The following is a 26,015-nucleotide window of genomic DNA, read 5'->3' as shown; positions in this document are numbered from 1 at the left end:
TTCAGAACTGCAATAGCTCAGCCATTTATTTGAACAACTGTAATTCACAAAAGTACCATATCATCACAATCGTTGGCAATATAACAATGATCAATTCTATCAAGTGCTGGCTGATTCATTTTCAATTAACCTCTTCCTTACAGCATGTCTATCTAGATTCAATTCCTGGAAACATGTTGATAAAAATCCAAGCATAATTCATATCTTACTCATATCAAGATTCACAAAAATGATTCAAAGTAGGGTTGGTGTCATTGTGTGCCTTAGTTCACATGGGCTAGAGGCCCTTTTTGGCTCTTTACTTTGAATAACTTGTAAGTTTTGTATGTTTTGCACATTCTACATTTATACTAAATATATTGTATTACCATAATTATATGGACTAAGGTGCTTTATAATTTTTATTTTCATAACACAGATGTTTTCATTTGTGTTTTCATAACACAGATGTTTTCATTTGTGAAATCTCTAGTACATTTTTATGTTGTTTTTGGTTGCTTGTAGAAGTTTGTTCCCTTTTTTTTTTTTCTTATATAGTGGGGATTTGAACCTGGGATCCTCAGATCTCAGTTTGCTGCTCTAACAACTGTACTACATTGACTGTAAGCTGGTGGGATGTTGACAGTGTCATTCTGTCTCAAATGACTCCTGCTCGTGGTGCTGGATATCTCGATTGAGTGTGCTGGGGAAATTAAAATGCATGTGGAGGACACCACAGGCCATGTCATGTCTTCATAAGTGCTGTGGGCAATGCACAGGTCTGTTCCAGGTTGTTATGGGCCCAAGACGCTGGAGTTCATCTTTTGCACTAAGCAACTTTCTGGTGGTTTGCTAAGGGGCTTAGAAATACTCCATATTGGGATCAGACCATTATCTGTGGAAGACGTGGGTGGTTGGGTTCTTCCTTCCTGTCAGTATGGTGGTGGGCCTGTGAAAATGGTCTCCCCTCAGATACTGATTGTATTAAATATTTTTTATTTAGTACATTTTATGCTTCCCTTCTTTTGAGGAGCTCAGGGTGGTACACATTGCTCTGTGCACCTTCATTTCACCCTCACAACATCCCTGTGAAGTAGGTTAGGGTGAGAGAAAATGACCAGCCCAGCAAGCTTTATGGTAGAGTGCGGATTCTAGTTTGATCCTAGTTTGATGCTCTAACCACTAGACAATAATGGCTCTTGATGGATTCAGTTGGATTTCAGACTGCTCTGGAGGATTTTGAGGGGCTGAAGACAAATCTATGGGAGCCTATATAGGTAGGAGCCTGGAGTGCTAGGCACCTCAGATCAATTGTGTGTGTGTGTGGGGGGGGTGGTCCCCAGCAACAGAAACCTGCGTCATGGAAATTTGAATATAACTGAAAAGTATCTGGCTGGGGCTTCACTGGTGGAAAACTTGGGCAAAATTTGACCATTCATCGCAAAGCCTATGAGATGCAATGAGAGTCGCAAAAAAGTTGTACTTTTATATTACTGTTGTGTCAGCTGAATTGTGTTTGGCATAATTATGTATGTTAATTCAGCAGTTGGCAACTCAGAATATGGTTTCCTACAAGGAATTGGCTGCTGGTGGTGACATTTCTGCCCAATTCTTTGCTGATAGCATGTCTGAGACCTGCTCCAATTTAGATAACAGTTTGAGATAGCAGAAAAGAGCAAGAGTCCAGTAACACCGAAAACTAACAAAATTTGTGGTAGGATATGAGCTTTCTTCAGATCAAGCTGTGAATCACGAAAGCTCATACCCTACCACAAATGTTATTAGTCTTATAGGTGCTACTGGACTCTTGCTCTTTTCTATTGCTACAGAGAGCAGAACTACAAGTGACAAAAGGCACAGGTTGGACACTTGTCAGCTTCCCTCAAGTTTTGATGGGAAATATAGGCATCCTGGCCTTGCAGCTTGGCTCTCTGACTGCTGTCCTATGGACTTTTCAACTGTCGCTTGTACAACATTCCGCCAAGCTGCCTACATTTCCCATCAAAACTTGAGGGAAGCTGACAAGTGTCCAACCTGTGCCTTTTGTCACTTGTAGTTCCGCTCAGACAGACTAAAATGACTACCCATCTTGATCTATCAGTTTAAGATAAGATCAGAGTTTCATCTTGGCCAGATTGTGGGGGAATAGCAGGGTGCAAGCATGGGTGTGTGTGGCTGGATACGAGAATGGATATGCTTTACTGGGGCTCAGATATTCAAGATGTGCAAGCCCCCAGTTTGGTGTAGTGGTTAAAAGCAGTGGGACTCTAATCTGGAGAACTGGGTTTGATTCCCCACTCCTCCACTTGAAGCCAGCTGGGTGACCTTGGGTCAGTCACAGCTCTTCCAGAGCTCTCTCAGCCCCACCTCACAGGGTGACTGTTGTGGGTAGGATTGCCAGCTCCAAGTTGGGAAATTCCTAGAAATCTAGGGTGTGAAAACTGGAGAAACCTGGAGAAAGTGGGGTTTGGGGAGGAAAAGGACCTTGGCATGGCATAATTCCATAGAGTCCACCCCTGAAAGCAGCCATTTTCTCCAGGTGAACTGATCTCCGTGGCCTGGAGACCAGTTGTAATTCCGGGAGATCTCCAGCCACTACCTGGAAGCTGGCAACCATAGTTGTGGGGGGTAATAATAACATACTTTATAAACCGCTCCGAGTGGGTGTTAGGTTGTCCTGAGGGCAGTATATAAATCGAATGTTATTATTATTACTACAATGAGGGATACCTATGACATTCAAGGAAACAAACAAACGAAAAGATCTTTCCCAGTGGCATCACAGGCGTGCACAAGCACGCGGGAGGGAGATGGGGGTAATAAAAGAAGCAAAATTGCAGAATGGAAATAGTGGAAGGAAGCAGGTTTTTCCTTTGTTTGTGTGTACGTACACACACAGATTTTTAATACAGGGGAAAACAGCTTTATGTTTATATTTTCTCTTTATATATCGGTAAAAACAAAATTTCCAGAATAGTAAGGGTCAGCGTACATGCTAAGTAAGCAAATTCCCCATTGCGGGGGTGAGGGGAGATGGCTGTCAGTCAGGCGGCATCTGCTTCCGGCACCTGACTTTTAATGCTGACTCTCCGCGGAATGCTTAGGTGGTTGCCTTAGCAACGCGAGCCCTCCAGGTCAGCCCCTCCCCGCACCGCTCTTACAGAACGCGTTTGGCTCGGCTTGAGCCGGCCGGCGGCCCGTCGCCGCGATGCATTCTGGGCCTTGGCAATATGGCTGCCTCCTTGGTGTGCTGCTGAAGGGAGTTTGGCTCTCCGGGAACGCGGGTCATTTCTCTTCTGCTTTCCGAACCCCGTTATCTGGGGATTTTGTACGTGAAGAGAAACCACCAGCTGCCCGAGGCGGGTGGCGAGATGGGCCGGACCGGGCTCCCGTGGCAGCAGCCGGATAGAGAGCAAGCACCCCCGCGGGGGTAGGACGTCCCCCCCCCCCCGACTGGCCACTATAAGATCTCAGAAACAGGCCCCGGAGGGAGAGCCTAGTCCATCGCCTGAATCGGACTGCCTCGCAAGGGGTGGACTTGTGGGGGTGAGCTGTTTCCTCCTGTGGCCTCACCAAAGATTGGGATAGCCCCGTCTGGAACAGAGGCGCCCCTGGCCAAACTACCCCCCTCCTCCGTAATCTTTCTCCTTAGTACTCAGTATTTTTTCTGAAACAGGATTCTGACTAATCTTCGAGTTCTGTCTTGAACAGAGAAGCATGTTGCAAGGCTGTCCTTCCTCCTTTCTCTCTGTAGCTACTGCCTGAGGCAGGGATCCTGCACTAACAGTCTTTACATTTGAATGCAGAGCGGGGATTGCCCAGTTCCTATATTTCTGCTAACTCCCCTCCCATAAACACTGAGACATAGTCTGAACAGCACCTCTTATTAAAACCTGGTGGGTGCTTGTGCTGTTGATTAGAAAAGAATTCTTGCTGGAGCCCTTTAAATAGGAACGTTCTCCATTTGCAGTAGCGCTTGTATGGTCCACAGTCCTTGTGGCACAAGGTTTACCCTGAACAAGAATGCCAACCTGCCCTGGTGTCACAGTTGCTTAAGATCTCTGCCAGTTAATGGGCTGTGATTAATTTTACTAGATTCTGAAATACAAGCCATATTTTATAGACACTATTAGGCCTACTGTTCAAATTTCGTTTTGAATAAATTCTTCTTGGCATTTCTTTCTAATGAAGTAACAAATAGCTTTTGTTGTGGATGAGGGCTGTTGGAGCCACGTTGTACTTTCCTCAGACTGGGGTACAGTTCATGTTTCTCTCTATTTTTACTCATGAAAAAGGCAGAAAAAAGGATCCACATGCACATCAGCAGTTTATAGTTTCATCTAGACAGTGGTAATCAATTTCCTGCCACACAGTACTAGTTATTTCTAGTACAGGAATTACAGTACTCCCTGACTTTACCGATTCTGAACAAGAGTCCTCCAGTTGCCAAGCAGGAAGCATTGTCACACTTCTGGAACAGTAGCACTCGCAAAATCTACATTGAACAGGGCTTCTTCCGATAACGGTTCATCTGGAACAGGAGCTGCCTGATTCCTTTGCCTTCACGGCTGCTGTTCTCTGCACCTTGTGTTGAAGTGGAGAGCACTCGATAACTTGGTTCCGTCTCTTCTGATGGAGTCTGAGATGCTGCAGTCACCCCTCCTGGGGCTTGGGGAAGAAGATGAATCAGACATGACTGACTGGAATCTGCCCTTGGCCTTCATGAAGAAGAGGCACTGTGAGAAGATTGAGGGCTCCAAGTCACTGGCTCAGAGTTGGCGGATGAAAGACCGGGTAATGATCTGTAGCAGAAGGTTTTATTTGGGGATGGGGGGGAAAGGATGGTCTGATGTTACAGTTTAGTCAAGCAGAGGTTTGCAAACTATCTGTTAGTGCAGCCTTAGGGCTTTTAGATTGGTTAGTTTCCTTTTGCATTGTCTATGTTAAGCAGCTACAGATATTTTAGCAAACCAATTATAGATATACATAAATAGCTTTCACCATTCCTTATCTTCTGTCTCTTTAGTAATTGTTTATCTTAGTAAAAAATAAGTGATATGCAGATTCATGTTTCTGGGAGGCTTACACCTTTCTTTTCTTGCCTGTACATTGCAGGGAATGTATGTTTTACAAAGTAATATTAGACTGGTTCCATTTTAGAAGTCAAATGAAGACAAGTGGATTTTCAAGAGCTTCAGAAACTATCATGTACTGTCACCTTGCATAAAACTTTAGAAAGCTGCAGTAATCAAACAAGGCCTGCTTGTTAGTTCTTCTGGAATCATGGGAAATTGTCGAATTTAAGCTTTTCTGGGAAGATGAGCAAGCCAATTGAAAAATCAAATCCATTGTAGCGGGTACGAGCAGGATAAGTGACAGTTTATCAAATGTGCCAGTGGGATAGTTTATCAAAGACTACAACAACTAGACTAGTTCCGCACACTTTTTTTAGAGTTTATGTTCAAATAAGGACTTTAGCCTCATATGTTTTCATTAAAAATAGTACAGTGGAACTTGGTTTTATAAAAATATTCCTATGCTCTAGCTGCTCAGTAGCTTGATTCTACGTTGTATTATGCCACAACAACAGCGTGTAAGTCAATGTTCGGATTCTAGTGCAAAGATATCCCTTTGTTCCTGTGCTGTGACCATATTTTTATTCTGAGTCAGTGGATGCCATTGGAGCTATTTTGTAATTGTTCAGGAGAAGCTCATGGACTTTGCAAGAGTGTGTATGTTATTAGAAGTGGTGGCTGAGTTTGGACTTCTGTTGGTGCTCAGACTACGTCTTTTGAGCTCTTGGAATGGCACCAGTGAATTTTGCACTATTAAAACAGAATAGGAAGGGTGCTTTAAGGATTTGCTGAGTATCAAGATCATTTCTGCCACAACCAGGGTATTTGGTCTCTTGGTCTGAATTACATTTTATATCTCTCTGAGACTTCTTATTTTGTGATTACTGTAGTTGTAATGCTTTACATTTGAGACTCCTAAATGTCTTCATATTTTCCATCCTTATGCAGTTTTTATTTTCGCTATTTGTGGTTTTATCAGAATTAAAGATTTTGGAGGATCTATAGTATTATAGTAAGGATGCTTTTGCACTCTCTGGATATTGAGTGCATCAGCCTATTCATAATACAGTTACTATTTGTGACACCGAAACAGAGGTTTGAGTCACATCATGCAAAATCCTTTGATTGTGGTTTGTGAATTTGTTTTGGAGGGCAAATGCAAACTGCAAATGCAAACAGGAGTCTGCTGGCATACTATGGTTTGATTCAAAACAAGGAAGGAATATGTGAGCCCAAGGATAATCCACATAATCCCAGATTATGGTTTGATATTATGCTTCCTTGAACAGGTCTGTAGCACAGTTTTATGATAACTTATACAAAAGCTAAAACTATTGTTTGGTATTTTTGTTGTATGTCTCTTTCAGTATTATATGAAGCAGACCATTTAAATCAGGTTTCCCGTTGGTTCTTCATGTATTTCCTAAACACTTAATTGGTTAATCTAACCAGTAAAAGATGCTAATTTACAGCCAATGGAGAATTTACAGTATCAAGGAGAGTATACTACTCTCCATTATTTTTGCTTTCTGCTTCTTTCTCCAATACTGCATTAACGTTCTCTTCCGAACTCAATCACACCCAAACACAAAGTAGGTAATACTCCAAATCATTTGCTGTTGCAACCCATGTGGTCTTTCTCTGTTCAGAGGAAACTAAAATTCTGTAGTGTTGTCAAAACTAGGATTGGTGGTGGAGTGTATTTTCATAAATAGAAATGTTTTTGTTAACAGAGAGTAAATAGACATAATTTAAGAACTGAATATTCATAATTTAAGAATCAAAGTAATTGCAGATCTCAGAGATGAACATATGGAACTGCTTTATACTGAATCAGATGATTGGTCCACGTAGTTCACTACCGTCTATTATGGCTTTCAGTGGCTCTTCAGGGTCTTAGGCAGGGAAGTCTGTCTCAATACCTGTTACTGAGATGCTTTCTAATTAGAGGAGTCAGGGACTGAATGTGCAAATGTGTGCTTTCCCACTGTGCTGCGAGCCCTTCAGTTCAAGCTACTAATATAAAATCTCTTTAGAGGAATTCATGTCAGCCTTGACCCTAACACACAGAGTTTGTTCTAGTTAAGCAATTATAAATAGCATAAAATAGGAGGAACAAGATCACATCAGTGGCTATAGTGGATGATCCTCCAAACAATGTGACAATGGCAGCTCCCGGAGCTGTGTGACGTCTTGTGCCACATTGATATACTTGACCTCCAAACAGTTTTTCCCCGTATGGCTCTTTACACAAAGAATGTCTTTTATCCAATGTGTTTAATATAGGTCCATTGGCTTGAGTTTTATATGTTTATTGGCCTCATTTACAACCCGCTTTCCGCCCCATGGAATCCTGAATGAATGACATCATTCTCCCCCTCCTTCCTTTTATCCTTTTAACAACTCTGTAAGGTAAATTAGGCTGCCCCAGCAAGCTTCCATGGCAAAGTGGGGGATATACAGACTGGTTTAATATGTGTATATTCAGATTTTTAAAAACTAGACTGTTTAAAAGAGGAAATACTAACAGCATGTGTATCTACATTTAAAAATCCAGGTTTAATATTAATTGAGTCTTATCCATTGTGGGGTTAAAACAGATGATCTAAGAGGGAAACAACCCATTGTTGAGGATTTTAAAATGTTTATTTAAAAAATTTATATGCTGCCTTTCCATTCACCAAAGTGGTGAATATCAGACATTAAAACATTTAAAACATTAAAATAACATTTTAAATGTATACATAAATACAATAAACACACACACAATCGGGATAGAGTTTATCTCGAATTTCCCTTGATATAACTTCATATGAACAGAAAGAACATTGAAATTTTTTGGAAAAATAAGTGCCTTTCATTCTGTTCGGTTCTCAGTTTGGTTCTCAGGCAAACCCAAACTAGCATGGGTTTACAAGAAAACTCTGTAAGTTATACAGGTGAGCATCCATATCCTATGTGTCTTCTCGCCACATCCCCACCCCCCATTTGAATCAGTGTTAACTACAAGTAGGGCTTTTTTTCTGGGAAAAGAGGTGGTGGAACTCAGTGGGTTGCCCTTGGGGAAAATGGTCACATGGCTGGTGGCCCCGCCCCCTGATCTCCAGACAGAGGGGAGTTTAGATTGCCCTCCATGCCGCTCAGTGGTGCGGAGGGCAATCTAAACTCCCCTCTGTCTGGAGATCAGGGGGTGGGGCCACCAGCCATGTGACCATTTTCAAGAGGTTCCGGAACTCCGTTCCACCGCGTTCCAGCTGAAAAAAAGCCCTGACTACAAGTTATTTTGGGTTGGATTCCACAGATGCAAGGATTGTGCATCTTTCCTGTATTTCCCTCCCCCCAGCAGTCTTTTGAGAATCTGGGAAAGTTTATTCCCAATGGTTGTGGGACTTGCATGGCGTAATATAACCACATGAGTTGTGAGGCTACACTGGGATGGAGGAATGAGACAAAATTGCTACCTCCTCCTTTTTCATCTGCAGATCTAGCCCCTATCCATGAGAATAGTGGCATAGGAGATGTGGTAATTTCTCTTGTAAGTTTCATATGTATAGTTGTTTTTGGTGATTTTTCAAAATTATTTTAGTTTTATCTGTGTATTGACTTTTCAGATTGCTTGTTAAAACAGACTGTCTTGCATAGCTGTCAGATGTTGGAGAAAATCAGTTTCCAGGCAGCAAATGTAAACCTGCTAATTAGAGGTCATTTTAACACCTTTTGCTATAACCTCAGCTCAAGGAAAAAGTAAAAAGGAAGTAAGAAGAGAGCCTTCTGGAGATATACTTGCACATCACACATGATCTTCTGAGTTATTAATTAACTAGGTTTGATCACCTTTTTAAAAAGTTGCCAAGCGAGAGGCTTTCGGTATGAAAGTGCTGACTGGCTAATTGGTGAGCACTAAACTAAGAAAGTCAACGTTTTTTAAAATCACTAATCTTACGTTTGGGAATGTGTTGCAAGCGAAGAGTTCTGAATCCCTATTTGGTTGCCTGGGGGAAGTTTCTAGTTGTTCGTAGTGACCAGGTGACTTGTTAATGACATCTATGCTGAAACTTATCTTAGTGAGGGTACTGGGTATCCTGTTAGATGTAGTGGTTTTTGCATTTTTAACTTCTGTATGGTGGTCTCTCCCTTTTTAAATACTGTTACCTCTTATGTTAATAATTCAGTGGCCTTTGTCTATTAGCAATATGTCTTGAGAGGATAGCAATTTTGATAATTACATTAAAGTCTGGTTAGAAAGTTTAACTATGATCTGACATCAGATAAATTGATATCCTGCATTCTTAACCCGTATGGTTTATAATGTGGATTCCATAATCACCAGAAACAATGAATGATACAAGATAAAAAAACAATAATAAGTTCAATTCAATAAATAAAGCCATAATATCATACTGTGCCACTGTGGTTTAGTGATTGAAGTGTCAGACTGAGAAACTCAGGTTCAAACTCTGACTCTGCCGTGGAGGCTTGCTGGGTAGCCTTGGGCTAGTCATACATTCTCAGGCTAGCCTACCTCACAAGGTTGTTGTGAGGATAAAAATGGAAGAGAGGAAGATGATGTAAGCCACTTGGGGTCCCCTTTGGGGACTAAGATAGGGTATAAATAAAATAAGTAAATACATAACAAAATCAGACATAAAATTAAAAACAAGCCTCTGAAACCAACAACAAAAAAGTTACATCTTTTTATTTTAAAAAAATCAAGCAAAAGACTGGTGCCTAACACTACAGAGTATGTGCCAGGTAAGTGTTTGTTGGGAGGGAGTTCCAGAATTAGACCACCACCCTAGAGAAGCTCTTTCTCCTAATGGCTTCCTACGTAAAGGTAATAGTGAAGACTCAAGCCTGCATGTGTACATCTGGATCTGATAGTACCCTAACTTACTTTAGGGGAATACAGCCTGGCCCGAACAGGTTGTCTCTGCAATCCTCCATTTGCATAATTGTTGACAAATAGAAGCCCATTCTTGCCTGGACTGAGTTTCATTTTACTGGTTTTTCTCAAGCCTCTTATTAATGCAGGAAATTCACAGATCCAGCTAAAAAGGAGAAATGGATTATGGTCATCCCCATACTGGTTACATTGAACTCCAAACATCTAGACAACCTCTTCCTAGTACTTTAACATAATGTACACGTTAAATAAAATGGGAACAGAAAAGAATCTTATGGAGCTGGAAAGCGTGTGCCACAAGTTGCAGAGATGTATCCCCTAATCATAAAACCGATCTGAAAGAAAGCACCAGAAACACAAGAGGATATTGCCTCCAATCCTGATCTCAGCTAATTGAACCGGGAGCATAGCATAATAGATGGTTTTTAGGGCTGGTGAGAGATTAAGAGTTTCAACAGGGTCTGTCTTTTTCCTGGCAGAGTTCATTGCCCAGGGTGACTAAAGTAGTCTCTGTGCCAAAACCATGTATGAAGTCATATTGAAGCGATCCAGAAAACTGGTTTCACGTATGTATTTCTTTAAACGTTTTAACCCTACCTTTCCTCGTTTTACAAGGCAGTTTACAGGAATAGATTAAAAAATATTTACAGATAAAACCAAAATAACAACCCCAAATCCATCCATCCCCCCATAAAAATGCTTGCGATTCACACCCCTCAAAGGCCCTGGCAAACAGGCATGTCTTGCAACATTTCCTGAAGATCTCCAAGTAGAAGCTCCCTCATCTCTTCAGGGAGCCCATTCCATGGGGCAGGAGCCGTGAAAGACCTGAGCTCTGATCAGTGACAGTTGGCCTACCCTAAGAGGTGGTATAGATAACGGAAGGCTGCCTAAAGACAGTAGTTGGTCACAGGGACATATAATCCAAGAAAGCCCAGAGCTGTGCCGCAACCACCCACTTTGGGCACCTTTGCGAAGAAGGAGATATTTACCACGGGTTGAAAATTAATCAAACTGTTTAGGTCGGTGGAGGGCTTCTTCAGGAGAGATCCCCTAATTGTTCCATTCAAATCAATTGGATTTCCTCCATCCTTTAAATTAGTAACTTCTCCAACCAGGTATTCTCCTATGACTCTGTTCAAAGTCATAACGGGAAAGGGCCAAGCACCTTGGGGGGGTTGATAGCAGCCTCCAAGCAACTTCCAGCAAACCTGGAGTTTTTTTTGCCTTCCTTTGGGGTCACTGAGGGAGTGGGGGGAAGAGAGCTGTGAATTTCCTGCATTGTGCAGGAGGCTGGACTAGATTATCCTTGGGCTATCTTCCAGTTCTATGTTTCTAGCTTGTCTTCTTGGAGTATAATTGCTGAAATTCATTCTGTAGAAAAGCTGTGCTCCGACTTCATTCTGACACTGACTTGTCTAAAAAATTCTGTCCAGATGATGATACTTAGGAGGAAACATCTCACAGCAGGCTGAGTGTTTGAATCCTTATGCTATAGATAGCAATCATGTGGTAAATCATGATTTGGAGGAGATTTGCAAACATTTGTTCATAACTATGATTTGGCATAATGCCTGAATTGACAAACCATAACCATATAGGTTTTCTTCTTGCTCTGCCTCCAAAGGCTATTTGCACCATAGTAACCGGGATGAATTTATGAACCTGAGTGTTGAGAGGACAGAAAATTAAAGAAGAAACAACCGTAAACATTGGTTTAGCTATTATATGTTTAGGAATTGCATCCGTGGTTTGGGTTATAAAGTGTGGACTGTACAGTTTATGATTTGATGTGGTACTTGATGATTGGATGGGGTGTTTGGTTTCTAAATGATAAACACTGTTGCTACTGCACTGAGCTTTGCAACTTGCGAAATGGGTCTTATGTGTGCCTGTATCCCACCAAGGGTATGTGAAATTTATCGGCGGGCCCAGGTTCCAAATAATGAGGACCTTAATGAGGAGTTTGCCTCTCTAGCCTTGTTCACCAGTAGCAATATAAACATTTTCCTGCTTGCAGCTCCCAGACATTTGTAGAGTTGTGCCAGTTTAGTTCTTCTGGAAGGTAAACTCTCTTTGACGACTCTTCTTTAGATACAGAGGTCAAGGCTATTTAGGGCCACAGTGCTTGTCCCTTGAATAGTAAGGATAAAGTTAGTCTTTGATGTGTGTGTGTGAAATAACCACACTTTACAAACAGCATTTTAATGAAAAAACCTAGCCACTTAATGTATTACAATCACAAAAAAGGAAACACCAAGCAAGTAAACAACTACTGAGCAAAGGACAGTTAAAGAAGCATAGAACAACCATGCATGTTCCCAAAGTCTAAACCATCTCCCTCTGCTGCCTCTGCCAGAGGTGGAATAAAGTTACCAAATTGCCATCTTTTTTGCATTGGTTTTGTACAAGTGAGTTCCTGAAGCCCTGATTATCTGTTCAGCTAGACCAACCGGCAGGGAAACAGCCAAGAAAACAGCTCTTCCTCCCACCTCACAATCTTGTTCAGGATAGAAATAAATCTTCCTGTTTTTATGCAAATCATGTTTCAGTTTTTTCACCTGGTGTGCAGTACTGGTGTCTGGCTCAGAGTTTTTAAAAGGAATCCATTGAATCCTAGAGTTGGAAGGAACTGTACAGCTCCGTACAGACCATCTAGTCCAACCCCCCGCTCAGTGCAGGAACAGCCTAAACCACTGCATGTGTGACAGACCCGGTTCACTTTTATGTTACTCCCCATTATCATGTTAGTTGCTGTCCTGCCCTCCCATTCAGACGGGGAATTTTAATTTAATTTAATTTATTATATTTATATTCCGCCCTCCCCGCTTTTGCAGGCTCAGGGCGGATAACAAATACAAACATCACCCAACCATTAAAAACATTTAAAAGCATTAAATAATACATTAAAAACATTTAAAAGCATTAAATATTACAGTTCATACTGCATAGTGGTTCATACATGCCTCTGTTTGCATAGGGGTGATGGTTTAACCCCCCCCTCCACGGGGGTGGGGCACCGCCCGGCGTCAACCATATGCCTGGTGGAATAGCTCTGTCTTACAGGCCCGGCGAAATGCAAGCAAATCTTGCCGGGCCCTTGTCTTGCAGGACAGAGCATTCCACCAGGCCGGGGCCAGGACCGAAAAGGCCCTGGCTCTGGTCGACGCCAGGCGGGCCTCCCTAGGGCCAGGGACACTTAAAAGATGTTTTCCACCAGAGCGGAGAGTCCTCTGGGGCTCATAAGGTGAGAGACGGTCCCTCAGATACTGTTTTACTGTCTGGTCCCTCAGACTGTTTTAGGTTAATTTCTTACCATTTGCAGGGTGCAAATAGACTTTACACACACTGCTGTGCAATAGACTTTGCCAGATTACACGTTTCACCATCTTTACTTTGGGATAAGCTATGGGATTTTTTGCCAGAATCGATATTTTATTTTTATTTATTTTACTTCATTTGTACCCTGCTGTTCTCTCCAATGGGGCCCCAAAGTGACTTGTATTATTTTCTTCTCCATTTTTTCCTAGCAACAACCCAGTGAAGTAGGCTAGGCTGAGAGTATATGACTGGCCCAGGATCACCTAGGAAGTTTCCATAGCAGAGCAGGGAATTGAACTTGAGTCACCCAGATCCTAGTCTGTCACTCTAGCCACTACACCATACTGGCTCTCAGATACACTTTTTGTTTTTGGCTTATCTAGTTACCAGTATGGATTGCAGACGATTAATTTCTGGACATGCTGTTTGTATATTTTCAAAAGTAATGATATTATCATTCCTTATGTTGCTGTTTCCTAAGTATACAGACCTCATTATAAGGAAGATTCCTGGTATTTAGCTGCTTGATTTTATCCTACTGTTCTTACATGTTTCGTATTATATCCCGATAGCCTAATTGTAAGAGTGTTTAGCAGTCATATAACCAGTATCAACTACTAATCCAATGCAGCATTCAAAATGTGGCATTACTCTGATGACTCGCTGACAGATGCTATGCGGGGGCACATTATCTTTTTCTTAGTTCCATAATTGATTCCTAAAAACAATTTTTCTCTCCATTTTGGCTAGAGCTACTTTTCCCTCTGGCAAATTAATGTGGTTAAACATCTTCAGAAACTGTCAAGGATTCTAGAACTGGCAACTAGTTGTTGATCAAATGTCTGTCTAATATATAGAGCATACAGGTCCATTAGAAAATTGAGATTAGAGCAAAAATGTGAGAGTCATGTTAATGATACTGCATATAAACTGCACTAGGTAAAGAGTCAGTGGAAGCAAATTGGGAAATATCATTTATTGGTGTAGGGTTCAAGTAGCTCTATAAATGCTCCTTTCTCAAGTTGTTTTCCTGCAGTTGAAGAATCCATCTCTGTATTGGCTAAATGGGTATTTTGTGTCTACCTGCGATACTGTCTATTAATTTACAGTGGAAATAATTTATATGGGCACTAGAATAAAGAGGTATTATGTGAATTATATTGTGTTTACGTATGCATTTCTCTTGTAAGATCAAATTATCTCAATACTCGACTGATTTAACATTTGTAATTTTTTATTTGTATTTTTGAAATTTGGCATATAATTCAGCTGTAAAACTCCTAGAGTTTTATGGTGTAAATGGGGAGTTAATAACTTCGGTTTTGCTGCAGAAAAAATTGTTAAATGCAGTAATCTACAGATACTTACTAGAAGCTTAAATCCCACTGGATTCTGGGTCTGGTACTTGCAACCATATTTGAGATCAAGTTATCAGAATAGCATAGCATTGACTCTGTGTTGCCAGTCATATTTTAGACCCGAGGAACAAAAACCCTGAAATCTTTGGGGAGACAGAGGATTCTTCATTGTGCTTTGGGTGGGTTGGGGAGGGTGACCTCTACATTTTAAAAAACAAATCTCAGTAGCATGATTAAATATTCACTTCCCTCTATGCCCAGAAATCTGAAATTTTGCAGAGTATTTATTGCTTTCATGGTGTATGTGTATCTTATTGGAATGGCGCTACTTTGATGTATTATTTATTTAAAGAATCTTTATCATCACACAGAGTAGGGATTACAGTTTGAATGTGGAATTAAATCTCATAGCTTTGGTAGTAAGGATTTCATTATAATAAAAAGATCTGGAATGTGTTGGATTTTAACTGACAAGATGCTACAAAAGTTAAAACATTTACTTACATTGATTTCTAAGCAGAGGGAAGCAAAAAGCTGGTTGTAGTCGCTTCATTTACCAGCCTCCTTTCCTCTTGCTGCCTCGTAACCTGCCAAGTGAGAATTAAATCTTTCCTTTATAAGACTAGGCAAACAGTAGGGCGTCCACAGTTAAGGAACCGTATTGGAGGAGCTCTTTGTTCTAATGGACTAATTGAGCATACTGATCTCTGTATCACACACAGTCTCCCCAAGAACTAGCACTAATGGACAGGTTTACTGGCATTTTCAGCATCACACCTGTACACACAAATCTTGACATTTCTAAAGATGAAAATGGCTGTTACAGATATGCAGCCTGACTGACCTTCCTTGCTCCGTGGGGACTAGGGAGCTGGCAGCAGGGAAAAGCTTGTTCAAAACCAGCAGGGTGGTGGGCAGAGCAGTCCAAGAGGTGTACCATTGGGGGGAGGTGTTTATTATAGCTCATTGCGTTGTGCTCCCCAATCAACTTGTTCTGTTCTTTATTGTCTCAGTTTTGGTCATGGAGAAAATTTTTGTAGAGAATACTTGTAAACCAAATGGGGTTCATTGGTCTTTTAAAAATAAAATGTTCCAATCTACACGAGCCCCATTTCTGCCATGACAGATAAATGTGAATAAACAGTGGTACCTTTGAAATGCATTGTTAAGTAGCCATATGGTAGTGGACTGTTTCACATAAACCTCTTACAGAAAAAATGGTGTGCAACATCTGTTCATTTGATAGCTACTACCCCCACACCTTTGGCATTCAGAGATGCCTTTCTAAATTAAACTAAATGTATATGTATTTAGGTAAAGGTAGTCCCCCTGTTCAAGCACCGAGTCATTACTGACCCATGGGGGGACGTTGCACCACAACGTTTTCTTGGCAGACTTTTTACGGAGTGGTTTGTCATGGCCTTCCCCAGTCATCTACACTTTATGCCCAGGAAACTGGGTACTCATTTTACCGACCTCGGAAGGATGGAAGGCTGAGTCAACCTTGAGCCAGCTATCTGAATCCACTTCCGCCGGGATCGAACTCAGGTCATGAGCAGAGCTTGGGCTGCAGTACTGCAGCTTACCACTCTGTGCCACGGGACTCAAATACATACTCATTTGAGAGACAAGAGGTTGAACCTTCTGAAAGCAGTTTATAAATGCTTCTCTGATTCTCTCCCAATATCTTGTAAGGCTTGCTTATATTTGGTGAGAACATTTCTTTACTAATCTCCATATATTTTGATATGTCATTTTTTTTTTTTGCGATCTGTTATATTTTGACATGTCATTTTTTTGCGACCAGTTTGCAGCCTCCAAACAGAACTCTTGTTTCAGTCAAAGTGTGCCAAACCAAAGACTACACTGTTCAGGTAATCGATTATTAAAGATACTTCAATACGAATTTGTTCCGTTTCTTATCGGGTCTTTATCTGAAAGTGCTATTATCCATGCTGAGTTTCTTTTGGAGACTGGGGTAAAGTATGCATCCTCCAGGTCTGTCTGCTACTTTACTTTGTTTATATAGTAGTTAAAGTCTCGGACTAGGATCTGGGAAGCCCAGGTTCGACCTGGGTGACCTTAGGCCAGTCACACACTCTCAACCTAACCTACCTCGTAGGGGTTTTTGTGAGGACAAAATTGAGTACAGGAGAACAAGATTTGGGTCACCATTGGGGAGAATGACAGGGTATGAATGAAGAAAATAAATGTTGCGGTTGCTCAGGGAGCCATTATCTTCCTTTATTGTTTTCTTTTCTTCAGTAGATATGGCCGCATCAAGCTAACCAGTCAAAGCTAATAAAAGGCAGTCCTGCCCACTTGCTGGTCCTGCGGTTGGCTTGGGTCCAAGACTATCCCCAAACCATGGACCTGTCCCTTCAAGGGGAGTGCATCCCCATCCAGAACGGTAACACCTTAAATCCCTGGTCAGAACTTTTGCTCACCTGTAGCACTTCCATCTTATAAGGATTACGCTTCAGTTTATTGGCCCATATCCACTCCAAAACTGCCTCCAGGCACCGGTTCTTGGGTTCTACAGCCTCCCTGGGAACAGCCAGAAGCATAAGATAGAGCTGAATATTGTCCACATAATTGGTGACAACCCAGCCCAGATGTCTGGATGACTTCACCCATTGGTTTCACGTAGATGTTAAAGAGCATAAAGGACCCCACAGACCAAGGTAGCACTTAAACCGCCGCAGAACGGTGCCTCTCAATCTCAGCCTGGAAAGGTGGTCCAAAAAGATATCATGATGAATAGTATCAAAATCCTTTGTAAGGTCCAGAAGAATCAACAGAGTTGCACTCCCTCTGTCCATATCTGGCACAGGTCATCCACCAGAGTGACCAAGTCTGTTTCAGTCCCATAACCGGGGCTAAAACTAGAGAAGAACTTAAACAATTCACCTTATCCAGGAAAGCTTGAAGTTGTCAAGCCGCCACCTGTTCAATCACCTTGCTCAAGAATGGAACATTTGAGATTGGTTGATAGTTGTTGAAATCTCCTGGGTCCAGGGTGGGCTTCTTTTGAAGTGGGTGCATCACAGCCTGTTTCAAGGCTGGGGTGAGCACCTCCTCTCTTAAGGAGGCATTCACTATTAACTACCTCTCATCACCAGTCAGCCAACCCCTCTCCCTTGCAGATTTAAGTAGACAGGAAGAGTGGGGGCCATACAAGCAATGATCCTGTCTGCCTCCTCAGACTGAATAAACTGAAGACTGAATAAACTGAGATGGCACCCTAGCACCATCTGTCCCTGTTACTGTTAATGTAGAGTCCAAGTCAGAACACGTGCAAGAGATTTTATCTGCAAAGTGCTGAGCAAAATGGTAACGGTGGGCCACCAAGCTGTCCACATCCTGCAGGCCAGATCCCAGCAGACCTCTACCCCTCTGCAACAGCTCCACTGGCTTACACAGTGCAAACGCAGTTGTGGCAGAAAAATGCTGATTGTTTGCCTCCATCACTGCTATGGAGTACGCTTTAAAATCAACTTACATCCATGTCTCACCAAATTTGTCCCAAGTCTTCTGTCACTCCAGCTGTCTCCCTTGTTTTTTCATCACCCACAGTAAACTAAGGGGCCACCTAGGCTCTAATACTTGAGAGAGGGCACCTGATAACTACTATGTCAACCACGAGGGTAATTTCCTCCTTCCAGAGGACAACCGAGTTATTGGCAGGAGTATCAGCCACATCAATGGGAAAATTCCCCATAAGCCATCAGAAAACCATTTGCATCTACCTGGCTCCTGGGTGGGGTGGGCGACATTTTAATAAATCCCCTTCAGAGTCTTGGTTTCCCTATCTCTAAACCTAGAACTCTAGTCCTAGCATTGATTACGTTCTGTTCCAGTGTTTCTTCAATTCTGTATTGGATCCTTGCTATTGCTTTGTCTTTGTAAACTTGTATTTATTTACCTTATGGCATTGTTTATGGAAATGTCCTTGATACTGATTGTACTAATCTTGCACTGTAATCCGCCTTGAGTATCAGTGAGAAAGGCTGTCTATAAATGACATAAATAAAATAAATAAAAATAAACCCAAGCAATTAGTGATCTGTTCATGACCAAGGAACTGCCATCAGTTCCTCTGCCCTCGGATTACATCTGGCCTCCAACCCAGAATGAAATACCAAATCAATAGTGTGACCTGCACAATGTATAGGACCAGTTATTACCTGAGACAGGGCCAAGGTTTTAGCATGTCCCGTGGAAGCATGCTTTTATATTTACTCCTGGTGCTGCACATTTTCACGTGGACATTGTTCTCTAGTGGATCCCTGTTCATTCATGTTCTGTTCTTTTTATGGAAAGAATGCTATGTCAGCTATGGTTGTGAAGTCACCAGGCATGGCCTTGCATTGTACGGTTTTGAGCTGGTTACGTTTAGGCTGGTATTTCCATGGTGGCTTTATGCACGAAAGAAAGAAGCATACTCCACATATCTGAAGAAAAGAATAACATTTATTTATCTGAAGAAGATAATTTGATATGCTCAGCAGCCGTAATATATTCTTCATCAGAGCTCCTGCTTTTTGTAATGTGGCTGTTTTTTATGATGCCGTTCAGGTTTCATGTATTTTTTTTCAATTCATGCCTTCTTGCAAATAGTCATTGAGTTTATTTATATTTACATGTATGCTTGTACATATTTTCAGATTATATTTTTTTCTCATTATTGATGGGTTTTTTTTTCTCACCTGTGTGCAGTCACAGGGAAGTGAAAGTTTTGCAGGTGGCAGAATAGTAAGCGGAGTCAGTGGCATTTTGCAAAACCAGTGGTCTTGCTGATATCATAGCTGCTGCTTCTTATCCTGATATTTTAAATTCCGTATGTTCTTTTTCTGTAGAAACCTGCACTTGCCTGAGGTACCGTCTGCAGAATAAACCTTTTATTTGAGATGTGGCAATAAAAGCTGTGGCAGTGCAGTGTATGTGGCTTTAAAACATTTTTAGTAGTTCAGGAGCTAGGAGTTGTGCTTGATGGTGATAACTGGAACCTTTATGTATGTGTCTCTATTAGGGCACCTGATGAAGGGAGCTTTGACTCTCGAAAACTAATACCCTGGAAACCTAATTGGTCCTTAAGATGCTACTGGACCCAAATCTTGCTCTCTAGTAGGGCAGCGTTTGTTCTTCAGGGTTTACTTTTCTCTCTGTTCTATAATTGGAAGCTTCCTTAAGGATACCGAGCAACATGCTGTATCTATGATGACTTCCTGAAATGTTGAATCTTACTCTTAAAGGTCAAGTTAGAACTATCCTTTTAACCACCAGAGAATGAATAGCAGGAGGCAGAACCTCTGGATCCTAAAGGACTGTTCATCTCTGTGGTTTGCTTAGTCATTGCCAGTTGTCCTTCATCTTCCTTTCTTGGAGGAAAAGTGGTCTGTAATGTAATGTAGGCTTTGCTGTTTGCTGTGATCTGCAGAACTCGGGAGTACCCTAATGGAAGGACTGTTGTCCCTCTTTAGTATTTGGACCTACAGAAGACTGGACAAACCTCTTTACCATTCTAGAGTTTTTAAAAACAAAACGTCGTGCTCAAGCAGGGTTCATGAACATCTTCACAGTGGATCTGTTGTTTTGTACTTAATTTAATGTATTTATTTGATTTGTATATCGCTTCTCTTCAGTTAAGAGCTCGAAGTAGTTCACATCATGAACAATTATATCAGTTAAAAACCAATACAAATAATATATTCAATCAAATTGCAATAAAACAACACAACAACATATTACATATACTTAAAACTGCTCTAGTCCCGGTTATGTAATAAGTCTGTCATTGGGCAAATTGCAAATGGAACATGTATGTAACTGAATGTTTGGCTATCATTACATGCTCCCATCTTTTCCAAGTGGCAAGAAGTTCCAGGGGCAGCACTTTGGGTGTAGTGGTTAAGAGCACGGGACTCTAATCTGGAGAACCAGGTTTGATTCTCCACTCTTCCACTTGAAGCCAGCTGGGTAACCTTGGGTCAGTCACAGCTTCTAGGAGCTCTCTCAGCCCCACCCACCTCATAGGGTGATTATTCTTGTGGGCATAATAATGGCATACTTTGTAAACCGCTCTGAGTGGGCGTTAAATTGTCCTGAAGGGTGGTATATAAATTGAATGTTGTTGTTGTTATTATTATTTATTATTATTACCTAGATTGGTTTTCTTTGTGGGACAGACCACTAGAGACTTCAGGCATTTTAGTAATATTTGCTTTATTTTCATATATGTAAGTAAAGCAGAGGTAGAGACAAAGAGTCACTCCTTCACATCAGATAGAGAGAGAGAGCGTCCCCAAGGGGCTTGAGCTAACACAGCAGTTTTTGTTTGCTTTTGTCTGTTTCCAACTAAACTGCTTTTAGTTTTTTCAAGTACTCAAAGGCCTCTTTTACTCTCTTCAGCTGTGTAGTTATGATTGCTCTGATTAACCATTACAGCCCTTTGAGAAAACATCCACAATCCTTAAAGAACACGAACGTATTTTTGTCGTAGTCCCTTGCTCCTTTCAGGTATGCTGCTTTATGCCAGTCCTCATAGGAGAGAGCTGTTCGTGGGAACCACGCTGACATTATAATAGGTGTATGTGTAACTTGCGCTTTTACTGATTACTGCTGCTAATATATCTATTTAAAAAGTGATGCCCTACTTTGTTTCTGCAAACTCATGGCAGCTAACCAAACAGCCGAAGTTGTGGAACACACACGTTTCAAGTGTCCAGCAAATTAAAACCGATACAGAATCAAAACACAGGGTTAAAAGCCAGGGCACGGAGTAGAAACGAACGAAATTGTGACATTTGTCCAAAGAAGTGCTTTTTATTTAATAGATGGTAAATCAAATAGGAATTTTCTTTTATTTGAGGCAACATTGGCGTTACTATCTGCTCTTGGAAATTGCTTAGCAGTTCTTTTTATTGAGTAAATAAACGTAGGGAAATGGGAAGTTCATGGGTTTTTCTGATAAAATTTCATGGAAGATCTGCAGAATGTGAAGGTTAAAAGAGCAAAACAGACTGAAGGAAACATGGAATGAAGGAACCAGTACGCGTTGTCACCACAGTCACAGCGAGGGTTGACCTTTTAGGGTGCACATGGTTGTGGACTCCCTATGGGGCTATGTGAATTATTTATATTCTCCTAAGGTTTTGTTATGCTCTCTTTTTGGTTTATATTTTCTTGTTTTTCAGAAACGTTATCAAACTTGTTGCAGAATTTCTTTTAGGTCTTTGAGGGTCATGGAAAGAGAACAATGATAACAAATATTCTGGTTTTTTTTAGTAGTCCTGGAAAGTTATCCTGGATGAATTTGATATTAAAAAATCAGTATGGTTTCTACAGGATGGGATAGCCCCTGTGGGTAGAAAGTCACAGGGAATAAGAGAATTTGTTTGTGTATTGTAGTGTTTGCGTCATTGTCTTGTACTGAGACTTGCACAACATGAAATAGGAAAGGTTGGTATAAAACAATACTAAGTTAAAAAGGCATCAGTGCTCTTCAAAGTAACCCTAGTGTTAAAACCTCTCAAGTGGTCCGTGGTAAGGAAGATTGCTGCAAAACTTCTATATCCCACTCCTGCAAACAGGAACGTCCTGAAATGTTAATCACTTGGATAGAATAAAAAACGAAGGGACTTCAGCTTCAGCAAGATCCTTCCTATACTTTCTGTTCTTTTTATATTCAACAATTATTCTGCATTCTGTCTCCATACACTAAAATCATTGTACTCTGGCTTTGTGCATGAAGTCATGGTGACTAGCAGTTTGATTAAGAAGCATCATATAAAACTTTCAAACTTCAGAGGATGGCTTGTATGTATCTGGTGAAACTTGCATAAATGCATACGAGGCAAAGAGCTATGAGAACCTTCAATGTTGAGTGAGGATGTTTTAGACAAGAAGAGTTAATCATGTTCCTTGGAGGGAAAATACAGCTCCTTTTGTAAATCGAATACTGACCCAGAATTAGAACTGCTCGAGCTAGACAAAATTGGTTATACTCTTGAGAAATGGATTGCCACAAGGTATCAATGGAAGTAATTACATAATGAATTAATATTCTGCATTTTGGGGTAATCAAACCATACCTTTATCCGGGGCTTTTTTTCAGCTGGAACATAGTGGAACGGAGTTCCGGATCCTCTTGAAAATGGTCACATGGCTGGTGGCCCCGCCCCCTGATCTCCAGACAGAGGGGAGTTTAGATTGCCCTCCGCGCCACTCCCTAGAAAAAAAGCCCTGTCTTTCTATGGCAGCTATTTTACACTTTACTTCCCTTCACCCAGGATCTGGCTGTGGGTTGGCTGGGGGAGCAGTGGGTTTAGAGATGCAATGCCTCCCTTGTTCTGCTTCCAAAGGCAGCTCCAGGGTTCAGAATGTTGGTGCTTGTGATGAAGTGTTCCATGCTTTTACCTATACAGCAGTCAGACAGGGTGACGTAGTAGGTGGTTGTTGGGGATGCTGTCAGCATAGGGTAACTGGTAACCATAAGGGGGAGACCCACAAGGACTTGCAGGGCAACTCATTTCTTCTTCCTCACTGTTTCCTCTTTCCCTTCCTGGCAGCCCCAGTACCCTCTCCATCCCCCCTACCAGCGAACCTACCTTTATTTGCCCGCTCCTCCCATCTTCAGCTTTTTCTCCTTCTCTCCCAGGAAGCAGCCTCTGTGGTGCGATGTCGGCAGAGTCTGGCTGAGTTACATGTGGGCACATTCCCCTTTATCCCTTCCCCACACTATTTCCTCTTTCCCTCCTCCTGGTAGCCCCCCGTATTCTCACCTTTCCTTGCTTCCTTGTCTCCTACCCACCCACCCATGCACCCACCCACCTTTCTTCTACCCTCACAACTTCCACTATATTTATTATTTGTTTACTTTATTTATATTCCCATTTTCTCCCCAGTGGATACTGAAAGCACCTTGCATCATTTCCCTCTCCTTCGTTTTATTCTTACAACAACCCTGTGAGGTGGGTTAGGCTGAGAGTTTCTGACTGGTCCAAAGTCACCCAGTGAGCTTCCACAGCAGAGTGAGAATTCGAACCTGGGTCTCCCAGATCCTGATCTGAAACTCTAACCACTGCACTGGCTTTTGTGAGGTGGCTGCTGTTGAACAGTAGCAAGCCTCCAGACCTGAGTGAGTAATGTAGGTTGTGTGGCAGCAAGTTGCCTTGTGGTTGCTGTTAGGTGTGGCCCCAACAAGTTCACCTCAAAGGCCAAAACAACCCTGGATAAGGCCCCTCTTCACCCCCCTGCCTTTTCCTCACAGAAACCAAATCTTGAATACTGGTGTGGTTGCCTAGCAACAGCCACAGAGGGCTGTTTCTTAAAGCTACAGACTCTCTTTTTATCAATTTGATGTATTTTGATTATCATGGATTTTTTTTTAGATTTCAGTTTTTTTTGCCGATTGTTCTGTACATCTGGGACTTCTCTCCAGTTTATAGAAAGCTCCGTCTTGTCTGTCCATGGTCACAGTTTCCAGATTTAAGTATCCACAGGTGGGACCATGTTGATAATGAGATATATTGATGTCATTCACTATCATTCATTCCAGGTCAGTGGCAGCATAACAGTGCAGTTCTTGTGTAAATTGGCTGCCTTGTTCCAGAACTAGTAGTTTGTAAGTTCTTGTACATGAATTCTTACCATTTTAAGGTATCTTTAAATATATGTGACAGAGCTGTATAAGCTGCAGTGAGAATTACTGGGTCAAAATGATTCCCTACGGGCATTGACAGGCCATCTAATTAGAGTGATGTGTTGGCGTTGATATGGAGACATTTGTTGTGTGAGAGCAATACATGTACCCTTTACTTGGGGGGGATGAATTTTAAAATAAGCTGACACAATCATTTTGTGTATCTGACATGAGTTCATTCTGTGTTGTGCCTTTTAAAAAAATGATCGAAGGCCTAGTATTGCTTTCTTTGTAGTTCTCAATCTGAACAGGTAATTGCTTCCAGGCATGATGAAATGATGGTAAACTTGGATGAGTTAAAGCACTCTGTGACAGTGAACTCTTCAGTTTTTAAACATTTTAGTAAATTAGATTGTCTAGCAGGCAGTGACTAATACAAGTAGGAGTTTTGAGGAAGGGGTATTCACTGTGTTAACATATTGGGAACATTAAACAAATATTACCACCCCCTTTCTTCCTCTTGGAAACTTTTTGTGTTGTTCTTATTTTTTTTCTCTTGTATTTCTGGACTAATTAGGCAACGACTGCAATACATTTCTATATAGTTTATCAGGTCATTAACAAGACATCTAGAAGTAAAATGGCAAATAAATGCCTTGTAGAAGAGGGAAGGGGCACAAACTACAAGCAGCAATATGTGAGAAGGAAACAAAAATAAACAGGATGGAATTTGAGAAGCAGATGGCTAAAGAGAAATTAAAAACAAATTTTTAAGTAGCCGGGAAGTCTAGGCTTGCCTAATCACCAGGGGCTAAAAAAATGAAGAGGGAAGAACAGAAAGCTGGTGAGAGGATCTTAGACATGAACACTAGTAATAATAATAATAACTGCGCTTGTATACCACTCTTCTAGACAGATTAGTGCCCCACCCAGAGCGGTGAACAAGTTAGTGCTATTATTATTCCCACAATGCATCTGGGGAGCTAGGGCTGAGAGGAGTGGCGTACCCAAGGCCACCTACTGAGCTCATGGCAGTAATAGGATTCGAACCAGCAGAGCGCTGATTCACAGCTGAACCACTTAACCACTGTTCTGCAGCAGCTCTCAGTAATTCCTTTACCACATAGGATTTAGAGAGGTATTCAGGCTTTCAGCTTACAAAAAATGAGACTACTTTTAAGAACCGTAAACTTTTGAATACTTCTTCAAGTTTTTAAAAAAATGCACTAAACCACTGAAAATGAGCGTACGTTTTTTACATTTTTCTTGCATTGACAATTTTTGTTTTTAGCATCTTAAACTAGCTCCCTTTGGTTCTGGAATTTTATTCTGAGACTCTGATCATATAATAAATGCTATTGAACTCATGGGTGAGATTATATAGGTAGTTGAAAGTATATGCATACTTTTTCCTGCACCGTCCCTTAGAGTTGCATGGAGCAGGCAACAGTGTACTGCGGAAGAGATCAGTAGTGGGGTGGTTCCAATAGGACTATGAGCCCTCCAGTTCTTGTTTAGTTGTGCCAAAATTTCCTGCTGCCTGTACCACAGCCCGACCTTGGGTTTTGTATAAAAACTTTTATGAACCGTTTTTGGGTGTCAGGTTGCCAGTTTTTCTCACTCTACATACAAATGCGTAGACGGCATTCCACTCAGCACGAGAGCCTAGAACTTTCATTCCTGGCATTCTGACCTTGGTGCTCTACACGGAGAAAAAGATCTGTTCCTTAAACACG

The 26,015-nt window shown here is 41.5% G+C and overlaps 1 protein-coding gene across 3 annotated transcripts in view; it reads left to right on the top strand.

Moving 5' to 3' along the window:
* The first annotated feature begins 3,224 nt into the window (after positions 1-3,224).
* RPTOR (regulatory associated protein of MTOR complex 1) overlaps positions 3,225-26,015 on the top strand; it is a 525,720-nt gene continuing 502,929 nt past the window's right edge. For 2 of the 3 annotated variants that reach the window (XM_054976816.1, XM_054976815.1), the window contains exon 1: positions 3,225-4,773. In XM_054976816.1, the coding sequence (XP_054832791.1) occupies positions 4,612-4,773 (162 nt within the window). In that variant the 5' untranslated portion in view covers positions 3,225-4,611. The remainder of the gene's footprint in view (positions 4,774-26,015) is intronic. The other variant, XM_054976818.1, reaches the window with a different exon arrangement.

Source organism: Eublepharis macularius, chromosome 4, assembly GCF_028583425.1.
Source record: "Eublepharis macularius isolate TG4126 chromosome 4, MPM_Emac_v1.0, whole genome shotgun sequence".
NCBI classification, from domain to species: Eukaryota; Metazoa; Chordata; class Lepidosauria; order Squamata; family Eublepharidae; genus Eublepharis; species Eublepharis macularius.
This window is presented reverse-complemented; position numbering and strand designations above follow the sequence as displayed.